We start from the raw sequence: 22760 nt of genomic DNA, 5'->3' as shown, positions 1-22760 counted from the left end.
TGCCTAATGATATCCTCCAATTTCATCGTCGTCTCTTCGGAAATTACAGGCGCCGACCGGGTGGTGTTCTCAAACTGTAGTACTTCCTCCAGCAGCGAGTTCTGGGGTCGTGAGTCCGCCGTTGTTTCACCCATCAACTGCCATGGTTTCGCCTTCAGCATTTGATCCTCCAGCCTGGAGACCTTCTGGAGGAACTTCTCTTGCCGCAGTTCGTAAGACGACTTTTGACCATCACCAACATTCTCGGGTTCACTATCGTCACTTGGTTCAGCGATCTGTTTTGCGGCTTGGAATCGCTTTTCCTCCTCGTACGGAACACCGCCTTCCCCTTTGTAGATCTCATATCGCAGTTTACGATTCCGTTCCATTTCTTCCTCATCATCGAGTTCTTCTTCCTCTTCTTCTTGTCCTCCATTTTTATCATCCTCCTCTTCCTCCTCTTCGTCGCTCATCTCGCGATCCAAATCATCTTCATCGCCTTCCTCGCTGTCCCCATCGTCGTCTTCGTCCTCTTCGCCGCCATCATCATCATCATCATCGTCGTCGAAGAAATCGGCGTACTTCAGCTCATCATCTTCATCATCCTAAAACAATACCAAAAACATGTTAGAATGATTTGAACGAAATAGTTGAATAGGAATAGCAACTGGATACCGTACCTTTCCTGTGTTTTCATCGAAATAGTCAATTTCCATTAGCGAATCCTTCTCCGCCAATCCGTTTTGGCGCCTTCTCTCACGCTCATCCTCCTCATCCAGAAAACGGGCCATATCGTCCAGCTTGAAGAATCGATCATCCACTACCGATCGCTTCGCCGTATTCTTCTTTTCGCCATTGCTTTTCTTAACTTTTGTGGACTTTTTGCGGACCTTCGGAACCTTTTGCTCCCCATCTTCCTCATCCTCTTGATCGCGGTGATCCGATTCGTGGTCCGAAGCATCGTCCTGATCGTCATCACCAGTAGTAAAGTCCAGGAGCAGTGCTTTCTCATTCTTGGACAGTATACTGGAAATGTTTTCCAGCCCCTGTTCGACCACACAAGTGTTTTTCAGGTCCAACTGTTGCCAGATTTGCTCCGCATCCATCTCGTCCGTGACCAGCTCGTCGAGGTAGCTCGTGGCCGTCGCGGTTCCATTCTGCTCGCTGAACTCGTTCTTCGTACCATAATCGTACAGTCCTTTCACCAACGATTTCACCTGTTCCGCAATGTCCTTCTGTGTCCTAAACATACAATAAGTTGTGTGGTGGGGTGTTAGTGTTATCAACAGAGCCGGTGCACACGTTCCACTGTTATCCTTACGTGAGAAAAAGCTGCGGCCGTTTCGTACACTCCCGGAACTGCTTCAGGAACGATTTTAACCCCTTCGCCTTCTTCGGGCTGCGGGGTGAAATGGCTGATGCTTTGACCATTATGCTCCGGTTAACAGTGCGGGGTTTAGAAACATAAAGAAACAGTTAAAAGACTGCAAACCACAAATTATTAACAACTTTTCGAAGAAGGCACACACGATGCTGGCTCCATGCTGTTTTTGACGTTTGGAGGTAAACAAAGCGGCGCCGAACTCTCGACTCCCGAAGCCCCGAAGGGATGTAAACCCTACTGCGAATTTTGCCGCAAACCGCGAAGAAACAGAAGAACCAAAAACCAAAAGAAGAAACCACGAAGAACGAAGGTGGAAAAACGTTTGGGGACGTTTTTCGGTTGCATTTAATGTAGCATCCAACGTGAAAAGGTCCCGGTTCGCTGCTGTTTAGTTTCCTCTACCCTTTATCCGATCCGGCGGGGTGAGTGTGTGTCGGGGGAAGTGAGGCGGCAAAGGCGAGCCGCGTGTGCATACGGTTGCCGGTCGGTGGCGGTGGTCGGCGTTTCCTGCTGCCTTCTCCTTATCCCTCGGGCGATAAAGTATCTTCTTAATCGGTTAATCGCTCCGAGGACGGACAGCAGCAGATACTAGTCTCTAGGTCCCGCTCGTATGACCTCGTATGCTAGCAACTAAACGCCGAAATACACTGGTGCCCACTGGTTAGCGGCGGTCAACCGTCGGAAGATCACGAACCATCAATTAGCGCTCCCCATCAGCGCTCTGCTGCATTCCCGCGTGTGTGGTGCCCGCTCTAGCTAGCTGCCCAACACTGCCGACCGTTCGGAACGATGGGAGACCTTTACCTCACCAAGGAGCACCTGGCTGGGTTCGATAATTACAAGGTAACAATATTATCGCTTACATTATGTAAGCGCCGGTATGGTTTGTTGTGTCTATCCTGCCAGGACGACAGGACGACGAGCCGTCGAGGCCGTCCTGGGCCTAGTCCATTGCCTCTCGCCCCTCAGGGCCACGATATCGACCAAATAGAGTCCTGGCACCTGGCGCGATAGACTTCTATGACTTCTATTGAGATCTATTTTTAGCGTCAAACGAACACCTTTACGTTCTTCCGCTGCATGACGCACAACCTCCTGGCCCTACAATCGGATATCCTAGACACCTCGAGACCACAATGTGCCAATATGCTCCTTCATTTCCCGGCTCCCTTTGCCAACGTGGATTAACGAGTTTCCTTTCGTTCGCTCTCTTTCCCTCGTACAGTACAATGCCAGAGACACGTCGCCGCTTAGCATATACGTGATGCATCCGTTCTGGAACTGGCTCGTGGAGGTATGTAATAGGGTAAAGGGGAGTGGGATAAAAATAATGAAAAAATGCCCACCCCATTTCCCGCCGAATGTACGGGAACCGAAGAACAGGTGGATGGATGGGGAACATTCCACTCACGTGTAGGTCGCTCCATAAATGTTTCTTATCATCGATTAGCAGACAGACCATGTCCGGCTGGCCGGGTGGGCCTGTGTCTTCGCTTATCTACGGGCGCGCGTAAAAGGTTTTGGGCAGTCCGTAATGTGTGTCTATTTCGTAAGAAAATTGAAGAATCATACACGACTCCCTCCCTCCCGTTGCCGATTGCATCACACTCTAACCACCGCATTGGTGCCCCCCAATTATGTCTGATAAGAGTTATGACTTCCCTCCCTAAAAACACACCAATGAGCGCATTTCGGCGATGGGTTGGAAATTTAGATGATTAATTGGGATTCCCTTTTTTTCATTCACTATTTTTAGTACTTTCCAAAATGGATCGCACCGAATTTGATGACGTTTGCCGGCTTCCTGTTCACGGTGGCCAACTTTGTGATGCTGTCTTGGTATGATTGGGGTTTCTGGGCGAGCACGGAGCTCGAAGGGGCAACACCGGTGCCGAACTGGTTTTGGGCGCTGGCAGCGGTGAACATCTTTCTCGCCTACACCCTGGACGGCATCGATGGGAAGCAAGCCCGACGAATCCAACTGTCCGGACCGCTCGGTGAGCTGTTCGACCATGGACTCGACTCGTACTCGGCGTTCTTCATTCCGGCCTGCCTGTACAGCATCTTTGGCCGTGGGCCCTCGTCCGTTCCGCCGATCCGCATGTACTACATCATGTGGACGATTTTCTTCAATTTCTACCTGTCCCACTGGGAAAAGTACAATACGGGTGTGTTGTATCTGCCATGGGGCTACGATCTTGGGATGTGGGTAAGTGTGGGCGAATCACGCAACGGTCCTACACGGCATGGCGCACTACTAATGATGCTGTGGATTGCATTTTACTTCTTCAGGGCTCGGTACTGATGTATCTAGCGACGTACACTTTTGGCTACCAGCTGTGGAAGGAACCGATGCCGTGGGGTGTTACGGCCGGGCAGCTAATGGAACTGTGCCTGCACGTTAGCGCCATGTCCAATTTACCGATGGTCGTCTACAACATGTACCGCTCGTACAAGGATCGTACGGGCAAGATGCGTTCCGTCAAGGAGGCCATGCGTCCACTGTTCACGTATGGCACCTTCATGTTCGTCTGCCTACTGTGGGTATTTGTTTCTCCGAGCGATATCATGAACCGTGACCCACGAGCCGTCTACATCATGACAGGGACAATTTTCAGTAACATTAGCGTAAGTATAACGTGGCTGTGATGGGTCGTATATCCTTTATCTTACCTCGTGTTCTCTCGCTTTCTTCCAGTGTCGTCTGATTGTTTCGCAAATGTCGAACACGATCGCAGAAACGTTCAACTGGATGACGGGATTGCTGGGAGTGGCCGTACTGATGAGTGTCACGATGCCGCTACTTGAAAGGCCTATACTCTATCTAATGGTGATTGGTTCCTCGCTAGCCCATTGGCACTATGGTAGTGGTGTGGTTAGTATCCTTCGTAGTTGGATCCTGGCCAGAAGGCTTACTTTATCCATCAATCTTCCCTACTCTGCAGGTACAACAAATGTGCCAACACTTCAAACGGCGGTGCTTTTTGGTGACGAAACCAAATCAAGCGCGTGACTAGGAGGCACTGCTATGCACTGCCTAGTAACCTTGCGCGGATCCATGCTGAACCAGTTAAACAATGAACTGGACGAATGTCAATTTGTGACTGCAGCAGCAACATGGCAGACTACGCATCGGCGTAACAAACTTTTCTTCCTCTTTCTCTACTAGGCAGTGTACTTTTATCTCTTGCTTTTTTTCCTAGCACCTTTGTCTTTAGCACCTTCCTTTCGGTTTAATAGATGTGACACTGTATACTACTGATAACTCGTATTACAATTAGGTGTTATAGTAAGATAAGAGCACAGTAACGCTTCGAAGCACACGCACGGGTCGTTAACCTTAATGGGGGGCAGCTGTGTGATAAGCTGTGAATCGACAGGTTATTTCCTTCTTTTAATTTAATGGATTAGTACTTTGAAACAAAAAAGTATCTTCTCGAAAACAATTGTTATTGCTTGCGTGGAATTGTGTGGCCCCTATAATGCGGGCCGTAAATTCAAATTTCCAAACGCGCGACTTCCATGCTAGGAAGTGCCCTCCTAGGGTCTAGCATTTAGTTTGTTATGAATGGACACTAACGGATTTTGCTCTTTATACATCACAGCGCGTTCGAGTAAGTTTGAAGCTTAGTGTGAGCGTAATGGGCTATGAATTCAAACAGGTGCATTAGTGATAAGTTCGCCACCCGAAGACGCAGGAAATCGAACAAATAATTTATCCCAAAGAACAGCTTTCACTGTTAGTAGTGGTCGCATCGTTACTCATTACGTTCATATTGTCTCATCGGTGGCTAACTCTCCTAACCGAACAATAACCCCCGGATTGCATTGATGTACATATATATATATATATATATACATAAATATACTTATGGATATGGTATTGAACGTGTTCAATAAGAAATGGAAGGGATGTCCATGCTCGCTAGGCTAAGGCTCAGGAAAATTATTTGGAATACCGTAAGCGCGGGGGTCAGCGGAAGGATCCGTCGATAGATGTGAAACCATGCAAATGAACAGCGGGGGCAACAAGAGAGGAACGTAAGGCTACCAGTACGTCATGTAATGCGTTGTGTTCGGTTTGTGCACATGTTAACATTTTCCGCCAGGAATCGTCATGACAATAATGTGTAGTGCAGAGGCTGAAACAGAAGGAATGTATTTTGCTCATTGGCTATCTTTTTGGATCTCCTCAATTCATGATTATTTCCTCTTTTATTTACGGATTTCTTTCCCTCCGGCCGTATCTTTCACTTCCCGAACACTTCTTCCCGGGAGCGTTTGTTGAAACTATCAAGCAGATACTAAAGCGAGCATATAAATGATTTGGCCGATACAGCTCCGTTAGATAGCTAGACAGAGAGAGAATGAATTAGGTTGGAATAAGAAATTGATCAAAAAAGAAGAAGAAAAAACCAAAAATGTTTCGAGTTAAAACGTGGAGAACACATCGATTGAAGTAGATAATCTTATAACAAACGCATCCAAAACACAGGCACCGAATGGTCTCGAGTTTAGCTTTAATTTCGATTTCAATCTATGCATTTAACCCATTTCGCCAGCTTAGTGCCATATCGTCGTCACTCACCCGCACTCTCATCACACGATATGGAGATCGCACCGACACATGACGATGGAATTGCTAATCTTACTCACAGTTTCTGGTCCGGGTCGGAGGAGCACAACACATGACACAGACGCTAGATCTTAGTGCATTAACTCTATACCTATTTATACATGCGCGTATAATCATATGAAAATCACGAGAACCAACATCAACACATCAACATAAGCTAGAACATAACATATTATCTCTTTTTACGAAAGAAAAAAAAAACAAAACTAAATACAAATCGTGCTGTATTGTCTAGCAAATGGTGTAAGCGAAACCCACGCGGACAGCATTTTCGTTTCTTTTTCAATCTTGTTTACGGTGGCCAACGAAGCCCGGCGGCGGTTTCAAGAGTTTGGCTCTGGAAAGCAAATATCAGCTAATCATAGCGACCGGGTTCAATTGTGTTACAATCTATGCCATTGCAAACAAATCAATAAAACTAAAACGAACTTTATCGAGACCCGATTAGTGTTGCCTTTTTGATTAAGCGTGAACATGGATAAACCTTGCACGGACTTAGTATGATGTAGGCTAAATTCAATTGTTCAACCAATTACGTTAATGATCGATGAGGAAAGCTGCTTTCGTTCGCCAGAAACGCCAAGCAACGTTGTCCGGTGAACCAGTTTGTCCGGTAGCTCACGAGCTGCACTATCTCTCCGGTGTGCCGTTATGTTCTGTGCTCTCTGTGTATGCACATTCCCGTTCTAGCGTTGAGATAAATGCATTTACTCTGATCTACTCGCATGTATGAACTCCGGAAAACTCGGAATGATGGGCTGCTTGCGAGAAAGTCATGTTGGTACGATTGCACACTCTCCGGTGCAGGAAGCTGGCTGGCTGGCTGTGAAAGTGAGATGCTAATCGAGATTTGGCACAACGACTCCCCAGGTCAACCTCAAGAGCCAACAAGGCCGGATGGAGTTCCGGCTTGATAGTTCTTCGGTGACCTAGATATCAAAATTGTGTTTAACAAACAATGGAAATTAATAAAAATTTGCTGCGTTAATCGCGCGGCAGGAAAAATAAGAAAAGTAATGCTGCAAAACATGACTATCGGAGTTGCACATCAGCCCCTGTTGAAATCCTTGAGATCATACAATCAAATTGGATTGAGGTTCTGATCTGTTGAATGTCGGATTTCTAAAGGGAAAACATTTCCAATTCAGTGTCCTTCACTGTGCGCATAAGTGTACTCCTAACGCGCCACGCTTATGTTTGTGGAGAAACACGAAGGTGCACGATCCTCAGCATGCTCATCGTATGCTCTCTCGCTTCAAAACGTAAAGTTCCCCACTGAAGATCACTCTCTATCGCTGGATCCTCAAACCCTCTTCTCTCACTGTATTGAGCGCCATTGGAGCATCTCGCGATCGGGCGACTCTCCGACGACGAAGAGCCACAGTGGAGTCACAGATAAGTAGAGTCCGATAGAACCGGGCCAGTCACTCGGCGATCTCCAACTAGCAAACAACGAACTCGATCGTGCCCCAAAAAAATGTTACGTTTTACGGTGTTGGCGGTGCTGGTGCTGTGCGCGACCCTCGGAACACCTGTAGCCGCAGGGCCCACGATCCGACGGGATGATACATCGAACGCAGTCTTGGCCGATGTGACGACGGCCACCGAGACGAAACCAACACCAGCGGCGGGTGCTGCTCCTGCTGCCGCGACTAACGAGGCCAGCCCAGGAACTACCACCCAGGGCACCTCATCGGCAGCACCATCAACGACGACGACAACGACAACGACGGTGGAACCGACCAGCTCGTCCGCGGTAACGACGACGAAGAAGCCACGCAAGACTATCACCTTCGATCAGCGCCAGGAGGGCGAGTACAACATACGAGCCGATCTGGAGAACTTTGTCATCGTGGTCGTACCGTCCGGTTCATCCTCCGGAGCATCCCTGCTCGATCTGCTGACCCGATCGGCGATACAGAAGAAGGTAGCGGAAGCGGCCATCGCTGAGAGTGCCGCCACCCAGTACCATCACCATCACCATCATCATCTGCAGCGCAAGCAGCAGTCATCGAAGCGTAAGAACAACAAGGCTCACTCGGCCGCTGCAGGACACAAGAAGGTACCCCAGCCAACACCGGAAGTGATCGTGCTAGATGAGGAGCATGGTCAGCGGGCAGTGCCGCTGCAGGTGGAGGAATTCATCGAGGGACGCACCCCGTACAAGGTGGATCTGTCCAGTGCGAGTGCGCGCAGTGCGGACCATGTGGCACCCAAGACTGGCGCTTACCCATCGTTCAGTGATTCTGTGCCGAGTGGCTCGGAACAGCAACAGGCCCGAGCGATTGTGGCAAGTGTGGTCCGTTTTCCGGACGGCTCAGGTAACTACCAGCGACAACAGCAGCAGCAACAGCAGCAACAGCTGGAGCAACCGCTGGCTGGAGCTTCCAGCGTGGGGTCCCAACAGTATGGACGGGCCCTTCCGGTGGCCGGGTATGGTACTAACCTCGTAGCCGCTAGTAGAGCCGCCACTAACCACAACAACCTCCTCCTGACCCCTGGTGATGGTGATCGCGATAGCGAGCATCATGCGGCTGATGCTGCCGATGGTGACGATGGTGACGTGCTGTCCTCCTCTTCCTCTTCACCCTCCACGGGGCTACTGCTACTGATGCTTGCCGACCCACAGCCATACGGACGCGGTGGTGGCGCGGTGACTGACGCCAACGGCCGGCTACCACCGGTGGTCACGAATGGTTCCCCTTCTCACGAATCCACTTCCACCCCGATCATCTCCCCCGACAGCCTAGAGTACGAGCCGCTGCGAATCGACGTCGACATGACCCAGCTCAAGCTACAGCCGGACACTTACGATGACGAGGGCGACGGCGGCGACGCGACGACGGATGACGCCGGCGACGAATGGGATGAGTTGCGGCTGCTCGGTGCCACGGAACAGTGTGGTCCCGATCGGAGGCGGGACAGCTACGGTGTGTGTCAGTTTGTGCGATCCTGAGATCTGGCGCCCCGAGGTCCACATTCCTCTACAACCATCGACCGTCTACCTCTCCTGACCCCTCCCTCGGCGTAATCCCAAATCCGAGTGTCACCGCGTCACTTGCTGCGTTTTGTAAGGTTTTGAAGCTTCTTCTCCTTAAGAATTAAGATATTTAGTGTAATATTTGTGGTGGCCCGTGCTACGCTACTTTGTTCTATTGCTACAATGTTCTATTTATTGAAGGCCGCCTTGTGCCAAATAAAAGCCATAAAACCGTACCGGTGCGATTGGTTTGCGTTTTCCTATTTCCGCCTGATGCAACTCGGGGATGATTACGCGCCCGATAAGGCAGGAGAGCCGCAGGGCGCTACTGCTCGGCATTTCATGGTGACGCCACAGACTGATGCTGATTATGCGAGGCGAGGTATTTTAAGACGCATCAGATAGTGGCCCTGACCACGCTAGAGCGAGCGGGCATCATCATGGCGGAGACTGATAAGTACTGATGGCTGCTGCAGTACTTTCACTCCAGGCTTACCATCGTCAGAACGCCAATCGACATCGACTACTGGGCCTCCCTGGTGTGGCTCAGAGCAGAGAACACGCTGACAACGCTGGAAACTTAACTTTCTACCGGTCACCGAGAATCGGCAGAAGTGAAAGAAATGGAAGAATGGAAAGCATCAAATGGAAGAAATAAAACGACCGGTGAGGGTTCAGCCATCCTGCCGACCATGGTGGACCGACCGGTGACGACGGTCAAATATTCCGTTATATTCTGCGCGACCCACTTTCGGAGCGAATGTTTGTTATCGACCGGCACATCATGTCACAATTCGATTCCGTCGTCTTCTTCCAATCATCTTCGAAAGATGTGTGAATCGCTGGGAGCGATATTCTGATGTACATCCCGTGCTCGGAGCGATTCTGAGACGACTATTTTGTTGCTAATTTCTCGTTTGTAGGTTGCAAAAAAAAAAATATTTAGATATTTCAAAATGAATACGAAATTTAAATTGATTTTTTGTAGAAATTTAAACAAAATATTTTACAATGAAGATGGCTGCAATAAAATTAATTTTACAAATATGACAAAGACTACAGAAGAAACAATGCTCGCAATTCAGCAGGAGTTGCATGGACTACGATTAGAATACATTAGCCAGCACTCCGTTCTGATTCAAATCATTCCATCCATAATTACCACATGACTCCAAGTCACGTCCCACAAACCAGATGATTTGAAATCAATCTACAGCTCGATCTTCTTCTGTGATAATCGCCACAAACAGAAGCTACTGGAAGAAACCAGCGGATCGATTCCCAACACTCGCGTGTAGAAAAACAAAGTACCGTTGGTCTTCCGCGCGCAACCTGGGGCGACCAATCGGTAGGATCGTGAGTGCTATCGAGCGGGGGTTGTCGTGGATAGGTGGTAGAAGGGTCATCGTTTGACCGTCCAGAGCATCATCATTCCATCGCGAACGGTGCCTTGAGGCTTTATAACTTTCTTCCTTCCCTACATGCCTATCGTGTATCCTAGACCCCCGTACCTGACCCCATGGCCAATCTGCAACCTCAAAGACGTCAGCAAAATAGTGTCAATTAGTCCGCTTGGACCATTTCTTTACGACTCATTGGGATGGGCTATAAAATGCTGCCAAGGGAAGAGGTGGAGGATCCAAACAAAAACAAAACTCCCGATATCGAAGCTCCCCCGATCGGGGGAGGGGATGATCGAAGATATCAAGGACAGAGAGAGAGGGAGAGAGAAGATGCGTTTGGAAGAATCGTCACTCCAATACAATCATCGACCCAGGTTGCAGACGCTGGAGGGTGTTGTGGGAGGAAAAACGGCAAAGAAACGGTTAGTTACGTTGACCCCAAGCTGGACCACTGTGGACCCTTATGTACTCATGTGCTGGAGAGGAGTTGAAGATGATCGGTGCTGCTGAGCGTTTGGCTGTCACTCTGTGTACGCCGGCAGCCAGCCAGATGCGTGCTGTCCTCGGGGACCTCGAACTTGTTTCTTTCGTTGGGCGGATCGTGATGCTTTCTCCGTAAGCGCCTCGGGCCAGGGGAATTCCTCCGGTGCTGTCCAGACCTGTTTCCAGTGTGCGGTGAACGGTGATCAGGTTGACCGACAAGTCGCAAGTTCATCTGACCGCCACTGGCCTGGAGATGGACCGCCGATCGTTGGGGAAACACATGGTCAGAGCTGGTGGTTTGCGGGTGGATGGCCAACTGGAGGCTGCGTTACAGTGCCCAACAGCAGATGGGCATAATTTATAAAGAAAATTAAGTCAGTAGTAGTTGATACTATCAAGTATCAGGATGTTAATGCAGGAATGGTTTTGTTTTGTGCTTGCTTAGAACTGAGGGGCAGACAAACATTAATTTATTCAAACCTAATTCAATTCGTCAAAATGATTTTTAAATTTAATGATAAATATTGGACGACGTAATAAATTAATTTGAGCTGGATAGCACAAATAAAGCAAACAATCATTCCATTAAAGATTAGAACAAAGAATACAATTTAGAATGGAAAGGAAACATGAAAGTTTAAAACACAAAACATACCCGCCTTCCCTAGAGAACAAACTATTGAAGTATGTATGCTTTGAGAATGCATTTGTGTAGTATTTACTTTCCTATCTTAGGGTTGTATTAAATCATTGTTAAAAATGATATCCATTCCAACATAAGGCCTCGGTTTGCAGTCACTGGCAATCGCATAAAGTCGTCTGCCTGCGCACAACCGAATGGCACTGTACATAGGATCGGGATCGAACATTGTACATGAGCAGCGAAAGAATATCTGACCACGCCGCTTGTCTGCTACACGCTCTTTCTCCGCGGAATGACCAGAGATTTTATGACCACAGCCTCACATGCTGACCACCACAAGTGGAAAGCATAATTTTACGCCAGATGATGTCCCGGACGGATCTCTGGTGCTCCTATTCTCCTCTCCCACAGGCGAATGCACGACCAAACCATCAACGCTGGTAACCAGCTCGTTCACTGCCAGTAGAACCTTCATTTCCAATCGAACCTCGAACGGAGCAGCATCAACGTAGTTTAGTTAAATCAGCTGGACCCATCCCAGTGTTCATTCCACGATGGGCCGTGTGTTAGTTTTGGCTCTGCTGATCGGTCTATCCGTGGTACAGATCGAATCGCTCCCAGTGTCTGCCTTTCTGGACGACAGTGACTACGATAGTTTCGAGGATGACTTCGACGTAGTGTACGATCAGCGACAGAACGGTACCGCCAACGTTCGAGTGGCCGTCGATGGAGTTGTCGTGTCATTGCCTGGACCGGACCTATCACCGTCCACGTCGGGTGCTTCGGCGCTGCTCGATCTGTTCGCTTCCCAGATGGCTTCCGGTGGGTCGGAGTATGACCTGTCCGAAGAGTCCAACGAATCCCCCGGTAGCACGGCCAGCACTGGCTCGAGCACAACCACGGCAGCCGTGACTACGACTGGTAGTAGCAGCAGCATTAGCACTAGCAGCAGCAGCAGCAGCAGCAGCAGTAGTACCACCACCACCAGCGCTAGCACGACAACCGCGATTCCACCTCTCTTCCTATCCAACGATCTTGCGTTGCAGTCACTACCGGCTAGCTTGCTCGGTCAGGGGTTGTCCTTCCTGTTTAACGCCAAGAAGAGCGCCGAAATACCGTTCCGGCTGAATGTTGGAGGTGAACCTGGGCTACAGACTGTTCCGGTGCTCGTCGCTGACATGGACAGCACGCGAAAGGTGGCGGATGGCGATTCGAACGATTCGCAAGAGGATGAGGCCGAAGTTAGACCGTCCCGTGTATCACACTCCAGCAAGCGGAAGCGCAAGCATAAGCGGAAGTAAATACAGAACAGAAGGCAATCCCCAGCTTCCTTTCCTCGAATTTGCTTCATACAGCAACCGAACGCATTTTAACTAACATTCGCATTTTATTCTGTTGTGACTCATCCCTACAGGTACAAGGTGCATGTGGCCAGCATGCTGAGACCATTGCTAAGACGTGGCACCCTATTGCAGTGAGAGGATCATGACGGATTTAATTATTCGAACCTTGTGTTGCGTGTGTGTCGTTGTGATAAGGAAACCGACAGGACAGAGAGTACCATGGCATCACCAAGTTGTGTTGCTGAACTGCTTTTCGGGAGTAGGAAAGGAATTTCTGGGCTTTCTTAATGTTTGCTACAAGCGTACACTAGCTAATACTCGTAAAGCACTCCTCCAGGGAATTGCTTTGTAACTGAACTGAATCATATATGGATACCAATAAAACCAATACCCTTCAGGATTAAACTACTGCATTCATATGTTCTGAACGGCTCCAGTCAGCATGAACTCGTTTGCAAACGCAGAATGAGGTTGACCAAAAACCTGTTTTTGTTTTTCGAGGGATAAATCTCTCCATCAAACGGTTCTTTCATCACGGGGGTCGTTCTCTCGTGAAAGCAAGATACGTTTTGTTTATCGTCGTATGTCCAAGCTCGACACCTCGCTGAGAACAAGAACTAGGTCAAAAAGCTTTTTAGCACTTCGGTGAGTCACGAGCTACGAATCTATAACCGCTACAGTCCGCGGTAGGGATGCCTTCCAAGTGGATCCATTACCACTCGAGTGATTGCAGTGTATGGGGTTATTCAAAATTAAGCAAACCAAATGCCGCATGTAATGATGATTGAATAAGTTAATTAAATTAATGATGCTGCCATGCCATACCGGTGAAGGAAGGAAGTGAATTCTGCGATCCGCTACACCAAAATGACATCGCAGGCAGAATTATTCTCAAGGATTTTTTTAGAATGCAGTTATTTGATGCGGTTCATGGCCTTGCTTCCTGTTTATTGCTTTTCAATCACAGATTTCATTGTTTAGTAATTAAAATTATTTTGATTGAAGGACACCTTTTGATGACGTCAATGTTCAACGTTTTTGAGCAAAATCAAATTATAAAGTATTGTTTGACAGGGAAAATAAGTAAAATAAAGTTCTAGAACAAACGTGATACATATTACAATTTACTAAACAGCTCTTTCAATAGTTTTACTACACCTTCCACGTGTGCCATATAGGCATTTTACGCGTGCATTGCTTTTATTGAAATTTGTGTCTTCTATTGTTTTCCAAATAGATAATTTCAAGTACCGCCAATCGCTTTGATCTGAAAGAAACAATTGAATGTTCTCCCTCTTAAGGTGCGAAGAATTCGACCGCTGCCGGCGTTCAATTGACACAATTTAATAGATCAATCAATGCCTTGCACATACCTAAACGGTCATGCTGGGCCAGACTCCCGTCATAAAGCACTCAAACACTAATAAAAAAAAACCTTCTCCTAACAATTGGCTTCACAGTGGGTCACTACAATGGAGCAGGCTCAAGAGAATGGAACCGATCGCTGTCCAGAGGTTCGTGTGTCACCCATCGCTCGAATCTTCTGTTTGTTTTGGAGTTTTCTCTTTTCACTCCCTACTACCTTACACCGCGGTGGCACTCATCTTTTACGTGAACACCGTGTCTCTACGGTTGCTTCTTTGCTCGCTTCGTAAGCGCGTGGCATCAGGCGGCGACATGTATGCCATGCTGATCGATTTGATCGCAACGATCGCTGACGATCGACACTGCCGCACGAACCGAAGTGGACAAACGCGAGGCAGGGAACGTTCCAAAAATCGAATCAAATTTTCTCCATTTTTAGAGGCCACCAGATCAGTTCATTAACTATAGCAAGTGATAGTTCTACTCCAACTCCAACGACTTTTTGGGTGCTGGAATGTTTTGCACTACGCATTGACCACACCGTACCGGTCGGTGAGTCCACCGTCCGCCGAATTTTCGGTCATCCCCTCAGGTTTCTTAGCTCCTATTCTTCCCCTTCTTCTTCGCCTTCATCTTCATTCGATCTCTCATTTTTTTCAAGGTGCCCAATTCGAGAGACCATCGCTGTGACCATCACCGTCGACACCGTGCCGAGTCTCTCATTATTCCTCCGAACAGTCTGGTACGGCCAACATCCCGACTGACGACGTGTTGCTCGTGCGGGACGGTGCGATCAGGATCACAGATCGCAGTGCGTTTTACTGACACCGATCTTTGTCACTTCAGCGTCGAAGGTTGTGCACCGGTTACATAATACAGTGAAACAATTGGCAAAGACAAGTAACGGCCCAGGAGCCGACAAGATTGTTCCATAAAAACAAAATGTCACCCCAAAATTGTCGCTCGTTCGGTGGCCATCGTGTAGTGGCGGTGTTGATGCTAGTGGTGCTTCTAACGCTCGAAGGTGGACACTGCTTCGGTAGGAGATTCCACGAGGAAGGGAAAGTGAAACGAGAAAGTGACACTGTGGACGAGCAACAAACACAAACGGATCCCGGGTCGGGCGACGAAATCATCTACGACCAACGGCAGGTGTCGCGGCCCGGTGGCACCAACATACGGTTGAACATTAAAAACCTCCAGGTGCAGCTGCCCGAATCGCAGCTGGAGCGCTTCCAGGCCACCGACATGATCCAGCTGATACAACAGTCGGTGCTGCGGTTACTCGGTATCCCGATAGCTGCCGAGCCAGCACAGACGCAGCAACAAGCAGCCAGCACCACCAGACCATCGCTCGAGGACGACGGCGGCGACGAGCAAGGACAGGAGAAGCAAGAGAGTGCGTCCGCATCGATGCTGCAGGTGAACGGAAACAATGTGCCGGCCAAGTTTTTCCTGGAAATCAGCGATTTCCTCATGAACACCAAAGACAACGATGCGGTCGATGATCAGCGCGTGGACGACAACCACAACGAGCATCAGCGACAGGAGGAGCTGCTACATCAGCAGCAGCAGCACGAACTGCAGCAGCTGCAGCAGCAGCAGCATCATCAGCAATTTCCCCACGATCCCTCCTCTCTGTACGCCACGGAAGAGATCAAGATCGAGCGGTTGGAAAACTCAAACAACGTGAAAAACGAAACCATTACCATCAGCAAACGGCTCACGAATCTGGTCACCGCCGCACCGAACGTGCCGCTGATCGAGCGAAACGTAACCGAGCATCGGACGGCATCAAATGCGACCCAGAATGCGACCGCGTCCGAGGATCGGCACGTGCAGACGAAACCGATCCGGCTGGACACGGTGTTGGTGCGCATGGAAACGTCACAGCAGCAGGGCCCTCGGAAGACGCTGCGTGAAAAGGTCATCTGGAGGATGCCACTATCAGCTGGCGATGTTGCAAGCTACGAAAATCCACCGGCAAGTTATGAGCAGCAGCAGCAATGATCGATGTTGCGGAGAAAGTCCTCCCAAAAAGGCGACACACAAATCAATTGGTGGTGTCAGGTTATCAGGTGGGCTGTTAGGTGCCTAAACACGCACGTTTCGATGTTGGATTTCCATTTGGCCATCGCTTGGTGCAGACGAAGCGAGTGAGTGATCGTTATCCAAGGTGATCAATTGATTAAGCAGAGGGTTTGATTACCAACTTTCTAATAATAAATGTTTAACGTTTGGGTTCAAAGGACAGAGAATACATTTAATCTCAAATGCTTTAAGGTCCCACTAAGCAGAAAATATAGCTTACTTCTGGATATCCTTCCTAGTTTCCAGAGATCCACGGACAATGGTGGCCCACACTCTGAACTGTCCTGAACTTGCATCCATCTACATTCAACGACATATTAGAACAGTTTATCAAATTGCAGGAGATATTTATCAGTGGGCATCATTATCATTTGGACACGAAGGAGAAGGTCAAAACATCTTAGACGATCCTGGAATTTTCCACAATATGAGTTGGGAGTACATCTTACGTCGTCCTTTTTGGTGGTTCGGAATGTTAAGGAAGAAAACATCTACATGTTCATGCTGTGTGACACAGTTTCTTTTTTATTGCCACTTCCCGCACCAGCCTGTGGTTTCTTTTGAGTTCTCTCGCTCTCGCTCTCTCTTTCTTCGATTACTTAAGTACATACATCAACTTGTGCTGGCTGGACGAACGGGCAATCGACATTCGACACAAGAATTTGCATGCTGTGACCAATTTGGCCCGCTTTGGCAATACACATTCGCACATATATATTAACAAGCAGCCTCTTTAATGCTTACTCGCTTACCGACTAGTTTACTCCCCCTCGACTTAATAAAGTACTATTTACAAAGAAAACCAAATCAAACGATCGACACCATAGCGATACGATCACCGATATGGGACGTGGTGGTGCGAAGGACCCCACGCCCTCACCCTGGCAAACAAAAATTGGTAATGGGGCAGAGGCGACAGAGAAAAAAAACGATAATTACAACACACAGCAAAACGAATCACGTGGGATCAAGATCCCCCCCATTCACGCGTAATCGTTCAGGCGGATTCAAACCCGGCTCCTGCTAATACTCTAACCAAACGATGGTACCCTCGAGATCCGCATGTTTCACTCCTTCTGGATAGGATCGTACGCCGGAGTGACGGTAAATTTTTTGGAGCTTCGCTTAAACCCCGGCAATCCGTAGCGGCTCGATGTACGACCACCGGCCGCACCACCATGGCCAGGACCACCGTGTTCGCCTCCCTTGGAGGTACCCGCAGCCACATCCTCCAGGATCTTGGACAGTGGCCCCGAGGCACCGCGCAGCGACTCCGAGAAGCCACGGTGCCGTCCGATCGGGCCCTGTGGGTTCATGCGCCGGTTGTGCGTCGGTGATGTCGATTGCTGTGGAAAGGAAATGCGAATGAGATTACGATCGGTTTGGATGGCTTGAGGTTGCGCCCCCCCCCCCCCCCCCCCCAAATCGGTTACCTGTCGATCGAAGCTCAGGTAGTGTGGGGCCGGCGGGTGGGCCGAATAGTGGAACTGATTCTCCGTCGTGTTGGCCGACAGACTGAGATAGAGGGCTTCCAGTTCCTGCACCGTTGGACGGTGATCACGCTGATGGTAGTTATGGCGCGGTGACCATGTGTTCTGGTGGCCAACCTTGGAGGCGGAATTGAGCAGATATTCACCGGGCCGCAATCCCATACCACCCATCGTATCGTTGTTGTGGTGCAGCGAGGTCAGTTCCTGCATCAGATGCTTCGACATCGTCATGCCATCGTTGGTGTGCAGCGTGCGGTTGTAGTCGCGCGCGATCTTGATGTCGTGCTTCCAGAATTGCTTCTGATCCTTCGGCACGACCGGTGCTACCTCCTTGATCTGAATGGAGAAGAAAGAACACGAGCGTGAGTCAATGGTTGATCTTGTGCGCATCAGGATCGAGAGGCGTATAGCATACCATCAAGAACACAACGCCCGCAATGTAGATGCAGAAGATGTTGAGCAGCGTCAGCGACATGCTCATGCAGCCGAGTGTCAGCAGCTCGATGCCCTGGTTTTCGGAGTAGAGCTGCGTCTTGATGAGCGTACCGTAGCGTGATTCTTCCGAACCGAACAGGAAGTACAGACACGACAGTGCCCACAGTAGACCCTAAAACATAATGACAAGAACTCGATAAGTTTGAAGGGCTAGCGAAAGAAACTGTCTTGTTTGCGGTGTCGTATCTTACCGCATTCACTGCAGGTGGCAGCAACGAGGCGGAAATGGCCACACCGACGAGCGAGCCAATATTTTCGCCCAGAATGGCAATGGCGACGGCGGCACCGGATGGAAGCGCGATCGCAATTCCAACGAGCAGCGAGTGCGTTTCGCAGCGAGCCAACATCTCGTGCGTGATACCCTCACCGACACCGTACCGATCATCGATGCTGCATACAATCAGACCAAAGATGAAGCCAACCGTGACGGTCAGCATGATGCCGACCAGCTCGTTCTTCAGCCCGAGCAGCTGCAGACTGCGCTCCTTGATGACTGTGCCAAAGATGACGGAAATGATGGGACCCTGCGAACGATAGAAACGATCACGATAGAATCACTGACCGAAGATCGATTACTTGACGCTGTTGGCATACCATGAGTGGTGAGATGAGCATACTGGCGATCAGGAAGAGGGAACTGTCCTCCACCAAACCAAATGCTGCCAAAATGCTGCAAAAGAGAGAGAGAGGAATCCAGAGTGATGGGTCCAGCTGATTCCGTTCAACCCCGTTTCCACCTACCTGGCCACCACCAACATCGACACGAAATCGAACGATATTTGGGCATCGTGCTTCACCTCTTCGACGATCTGGGCCACGTTGAGTCGGGCGCGCACCGTCGAAAGGAACGCGTTCCACGGACTGTCCTCGTTATTTTTGTTTGGATCAGCACCGGCACTGTGGAAGAAAGGCAGTTAGCACGAATACTCATTAGCACGTCTAGCTCGTTGCGTTGCGCCCGGGAGACGTACTCTTCTGGTTGTTCTCCGATTTCCGCCGGCTGACTGTACAGCGTGCAGGAGGTGATCGAAATCGTGGAGTTGAACCGCTGGCCGACACCCCATGAGCTGAGCATATAGATGACATCATCACAGATCGGACCGGACTCGATCGAGAACATGATCTGGGGAACGGAAGCAAGAACCGGTGATTACAGACAAACAGTTGCTGGCATACGGCATACGGCGCGGTGAACTTACATGGAAACCATTGCCCTGATCCGTCTCGATCCAAGCCGCCGTGTGCAGCCGCTTCTCGGCGATGATCGTCTTCAGGACCTCCTCCATCGACGAGTCACCGGTGAGGGTTAGCTTTTCGGCCGCCTCCTCCCGGGCCGTTTTCTCTTTGCGCGCCGAACCGATCAGATCCTTGAGCCCGTTCCAGGATTTGCGCAGGGCCGAGGTACGATCGAATGGATCGCCCAGGAAGTTGCTCTTTTCGTCCTTCCCTTTGTCGGCACCATCCTTATCCGGTTCCTTGCTATCGTCACCGTCGACCGTCGGTATCTCATCACCGTCCTGATCGATGAACTTGATCACCGGTGCTCCGACCGGCAGTTCCGGCTTTTTACCACCCTCATCCGGTGCTTTTATGATGTTGGACCGAGGGATCTGGTTATCAGAAGAGGAAGAGAAACGGCACAAAAATCGTAAAACATTCCGCTCCAGAAATAACACTCCGAACATGTCGACCACATGGAGTTGGGTTCCCTCGAGAACGGATCTCGAAAACAGAATTCCCCTTCGCCCCTTGCCATGCCGTCCCTCTTGGGCGTTTATGTGTTTGTCAGACGGCTTGTTCCTCAACAAACCCACCGCTCTCTGTTTGCCCTCCTTTCCTCGGTACCCTAACGTATTGACAAAATTCACGAGTGCTCCGGTTCCGTATGGAAGCTAGTATGGTGAAGCTATTTTTAACAACCCAAACCAACCGAAAGTCACAAACGCACCCAAGCGAGCGGTATAGGAAAGTATGAAAGAGGAACGGAAGGAAAGTGCCGACGGCCACACGTGATGATGCGATACGATGCGCATGTGTTACCCGGCTGTGAACGAAGCCAACCGAATGATCAGCTTGTTTCAATGTTGTTTTCGATCGTCTGTTTGCATGCCGGCACGGATTTGGTGTTTCTTTTCCCGAATTCCCAAAACACAGACTCGCCTCCAAGTACTTACGCTTTGGAGCGAGTCCAAAGATGTGATGACGGCTGGCTCATGTCGAGATAAATTGTTTTATTTTTCTTTAAATTTCCAACTCATTTATGACCATTTTATCTTGGTACTCCGGGGGCCACCACACGACAAACGTACCGGTGACAATGTATGGGTAGGTTGACAAGAACCCGAACGACTGATCCATTGTAAACTAGCGCGCGTACGGCACTTCCAGCTCCTCTACAATGTCTACAAGATAATGCCCGAGCGGATGACGAGTGTTTGAGGGTGTACTCGCGTATACTACAGGAAAAGAGTCAGTTGACACGCGATAAACTGGCCAAAACAAGGGTACGGCGTAGACGAATACCTTTCGTTCAAATTCCGAACGAAAGTCTAATGACGATGAAAGTATTTTTATAAATACTCTCCCACAGAAGGGATGTGAGAGGCGTTATTGAACACATTAATGAGCAGAGGGTGCCCTGTGGTCCCCAAGGTGTGGCGGCGCGTTTTATTTGATGCTCACGACCAAGGGAGACCGACGCAAGTCGCGTGTTAGCGAAACATCGCTAGCCTCAACGGCAGCGGAGGGTTTTCTCTCCCGCTAACAGACACACCTGTACCAACAGAGTTTCCATTTCTGAATTTTAAGCCATGAATAGTCGAAACAATCGATCGGCAAACAGTTCGAATAGAGTGTGAAGTGAGTTTGAGGAAAAGAGTGCTATCGACCAACGCACGCAGTGCACTCGAAGATGATACAGCTCAGTGGAGTTGCAGGCCATTTTGTTGGAGTGGCATGGCGTAGCTTGCGGTGTGGTTGACGCTTTCCTTTTGAAGACCTTATCATCATCATCGTGGGGTGCACCCGATCGATCGATGGATGGTACCATAAAGTGGTTTCCCTTCCTTCCGTTGGTGGTGTGACAAAATGCACACGGACACGTTCAGCAAACAGGAAATGGAATCCATATGTCTTGCCCAGACCACACGTTGTGCGCCATTTTTTTGCGCGCAATTCATTCGACCATGATGGCTAATGGCCGTGATTAGATCTACAGCTCAAGGTGCAGAGATGGTGGTGCCGGTGGTGATGCACCACCACCGCGTGTCTCTGCTGACCTGCTGTTTGACCGACCCTGTCTTTACCACACACCTGACAGATGATAAGGCAAACCTTATCATCACCATTTCTCCCGGTTTCGCTAAAATCATCGATCAAATGCCGGTACCGGCATGCAAATCGATGATGGCTTTCTCCGCTCCATTCGACAGGGACAAGGACAGTGCTTACCTTCGATTGGGCAGTTTTCGGTTGTGGCGTGATGAACGCTTGCGACTCTGCTGCCTTATCGCCCGGTTCCTTCTCATCTTCCGTCGACGCGGAAGCCGTTTTGGCGAGCCGTTCCGACTCCTTGCGCCTAAGCTCCCGCTCGTAGCTGGCCGAGGGGATGTGCACCACGAACAGTATGCCGGCCATTTTATGAAGTGATCCCTAGAGCTGGCTCGGTCTGACTAGGAACTGGGATGACTGCGGTACAAAAACACACTGAACACAAATACTGACAGGCGGCACTCTGCTCTTTGATCTGCAGTTGGACATAGATAGTTGAGGCTGTTGCGAGGTGGGAGAGGAAAGAAAAAGTTTTATAAGTCACTGACACAGTACACTCTCGCACACGCAGCAGTTGCAGCAATGGCGGAGGATTGTAGTAAATGGCTGCAGAACCGATCGAACGCGATAGAAAGTCGCCCCAGCCAGTCGGGTTATTCTTGGCTATCGCCAATTCGCTGCAGCGCTTTCTACGCCGCTAAAGAGACCGCCGTCGTCGTCTCGATAGCTCATTTGCTTGCTTCTCCACGCGCGTTCCGTGTAATTATAGAAGGTGACACACTAGAGCAGCGCGAAAATCCGTGATACCAACAGACGCCACAACACAAAATGGAAGCACACCGGGAAGCGTGTGTGCGAGCGTCCAGCTGCTGTGGTCCAGCAGCAACGTACCTTCCTGCTTTCCTTCCGAACCTGCCTGCTTCAGCCACTCACCACTATCAGTTGTAAAATCAGTGAACTAGACTAAACTAATCCACCCTCACACGCCTGGCACACCATGGAGCGTCGTTACTGGTTAAAACCCGCCTGAACTACAGCGCGGCCACTATACGCCCCTATCAGCCACCTATCAGCCGTAAGCGCGGATCGATCGATCGATCCGTCGTGGTGCACAATCTAAGGACAAATGAACCCGCGGTACCGGCGTGGCGAGCGAAGGCGAGTGGCGATGATACCGAGGCCTTTCGGTTCTGCTTCG

General features: G+C 49.6%; 6 protein-coding genes across 8 annotated transcripts in view; 4 read left to right on the top strand and 2 right to left on the bottom strand.

Moving 5' to 3' along the window:
* LOC126570612 (U3 small nucleolar ribonucleoprotein protein MPP10) overlaps positions 1-1513 on the bottom strand; it is a 2421-nt gene extending 908 nt beyond the window's left edge. Inside the window, exons 1-3 of the mRNA XM_050228523.1 lie at positions 1301-1513; positions 660-1221; positions 1-584 (exon numbers count right to left, since the gene is read on the bottom strand). The exon at positions 1-584 is cut by the window's left edge and continues 176 nt beyond it. Of these exons, the coding sequence (XP_050084480.1) occupies positions 1-584; positions 660-1221; positions 1301-1410 (1256 nt within the window). The 5' untranslated portion in view covers positions 1411-1513. The remainder of the gene's footprint in view (positions 585-659; positions 1222-1300) is intronic.
* Positions 1514-1660: 147 nt separating this feature from the next.
* Positions 1661-6428, top strand: LOC126570644 (ethanolaminephosphotransferase 1). Its single transcript, XM_050228574.1, has 6 exons — positions 1661-2206; positions 2589-2657; positions 3120-3572; positions 3656-3991; positions 4062-4238; positions 4309-6428. Exons 1-6 carry the CDS (start codon positions 2153-2155, stop codon positions 4378-4380), a joined length of 1161 nt encoding a protein of 386 aa, XP_050084531.1. The 5' UTR covers positions 1661-2152; the 3' UTR covers positions 4381-6428.
* Positions 6429-7448: 1020 nt separating this feature from the next.
* Positions 7449-9207, top strand: LOC126570634 (phospholipase D A). 2 transcript variants are annotated; one of them, XM_050228558.1, is made up of 2 exons: positions 7449-8432; positions 8520-9207. In XM_050228558.1, exons 1-2 carry the CDS (start codon positions 7477-7479, stop codon positions 8953-8955), a joined length of 1392 nt encoding a protein of 463 aa, XP_050084515.1. In that variant the 5' UTR covers positions 7449-7476; the 3' UTR covers positions 8956-9207. The 2 variants fall into 2 exon arrangements, with proteins under 2 accessions (XP_050084515.1, XP_050084514.1); XM_050228557.1 differs by having other exon boundaries at positions 7449-9207.
* Positions 9208-12062: 2855 nt separating this feature from the next.
* On the top strand, positions 12063-12986 carry LOC126576331 (nuclear pore complex protein DDB_G0274915-like). Its single transcript, XM_050237562.1, has 2 exons — positions 12063-12805; positions 12923-12986. The coding sequence occupies exons 1-2, from the start codon at positions 12063-12065 to the stop codon at positions 12984-12986; spliced, it is 807 nt and encodes a 268-aa protein (XP_050093519.1).
* Positions 12987-15158: 2172 nt separating this feature from the next.
* Positions 15159-16226, top strand: LOC126576324 (signal transducer and activator of transcription C-like). Its single transcript, XM_050237550.1, has one exon. The coding sequence runs from the start codon at positions 15159-15161 to the stop codon at positions 16224-16226; it is 1068 nt and encodes a 355-aa protein (XP_050093507.1).
* Positions 16227-16805: 579 nt separating this feature from the next.
* On the bottom strand, positions 16806-22693 carry LOC126570610 (uncharacterized). 2 transcript variants are annotated; one of them, XM_050228519.1, is made up of 10 exons: positions 22454-22693; positions 21743-22063; positions 19492-19902; positions 19264-19415; positions 19034-19189; positions 18887-18962; positions 18484-18816; positions 18213-18404; positions 17741-18133; positions 16806-17653 (listed from the first exon to the last, which is right to left on the bottom strand). In XM_050228519.1, the coding sequence occupies exons 2-10, from the start codon at positions 21926-21928 to the stop codon at positions 17375-17377; spliced, it is 2178 nt and encodes a 725-aa protein (XP_050084476.1). In that variant the 5' UTR covers positions 21929-22063; positions 22454-22693; the 3' UTR covers positions 16806-17374. The 2 variants fall into 2 exon arrangements, with proteins under 2 accessions (XP_050084476.1, XP_050084477.1); XM_050228520.1 differs by having other exon boundaries at positions 22496-22693.
* Positions 22694-22760: the final 67 nt, after the last annotated feature.

This window comes from Anopheles aquasalis, chromosome 2 (genome assembly GCF_943734665.1).
Source record: "Anopheles aquasalis chromosome 2, idAnoAquaMG_Q_19, whole genome shotgun sequence".
NCBI classification, from domain to species: Eukaryota; Metazoa; Arthropoda; class Insecta; order Diptera; family Culicidae; genus Anopheles; species Anopheles aquasalis.
Note: the sequence above shows the minus strand (reverse complement) of the source record. Positions and strands in the feature narration are given on the sequence as shown.

Excerpts from the sequence above, each read along its gene's own strand:
- LOC126570644 (XM_050228574.1), top strand. The coding sequence starts at position 2,153 with ATGGGAGACCTTTACCTCACCAAGGAGCACCTGGCTGGGTTCGATAAT. Across the intron at positions 3,573-3,655 it reads GCTACGATCTTGGGATGTGG|GGCTCGGTACTGATGTATCT; the intron begins GTAAGTGTGGGC and ends TTACTTCTTCAG. Across the intron at positions 4,239-4,308 it reads GGCACTATGGTAGTGGTGTG|GTACAACAAATGTGCCAACA; the intron begins GTTAGTATCCTT and ends CCTACTCTGCAG.
- LOC126570634 (XM_050228557.1), top strand. The coding sequence starts at position 7,477 with ATGTTACGTTTTACGGTGTTGGCGGTGCTGGTGCTGTGCGCGACCCTC.
- LOC126576331 (XM_050237562.1), top strand. The coding sequence starts at position 12,063 with ATGGGCCGTGTGTTAGTTTTGGCTCTGCTGATCGGTCTATCCGTGGTA. Across the intron at positions 12,806-12,922 it reads AAGCGCAAGCATAAGCGGAA|GTACAAGGTGCATGTGGCCA; the intron begins GTAAATACAGAA and ends TCATCCCTACAG.
- LOC126576324 (XM_050237550.1), top strand. The coding sequence starts at position 15,159 with ATGTCACCCCAAAATTGTCGCTCGTTCGGTGGCCATCGTGTAGTGGCG.
- LOC126570610 (XM_050228519.1), bottom strand. The coding sequence starts at position 21,928 with ATGGCCGGCATACTGTTCGTGGTGCACATCCCCTCGGCCAGCTACGAG. Across the intron at positions 19,190-19,263 it reads ATCGGAGAACAACCAGAAGA|TGCCGGTGCTGATCCAAACA; the intron begins GTACGTCTCCCG and ends TTTCTTCCACAG. Across the intron at positions 18,963-19,033 it reads TCGATGTTGGTGGTGGCCAG|CATTTTGGCAGCATTTGGTT; the intron begins GTAGGTGGAAAC and ends TCTCTTTTGCAG.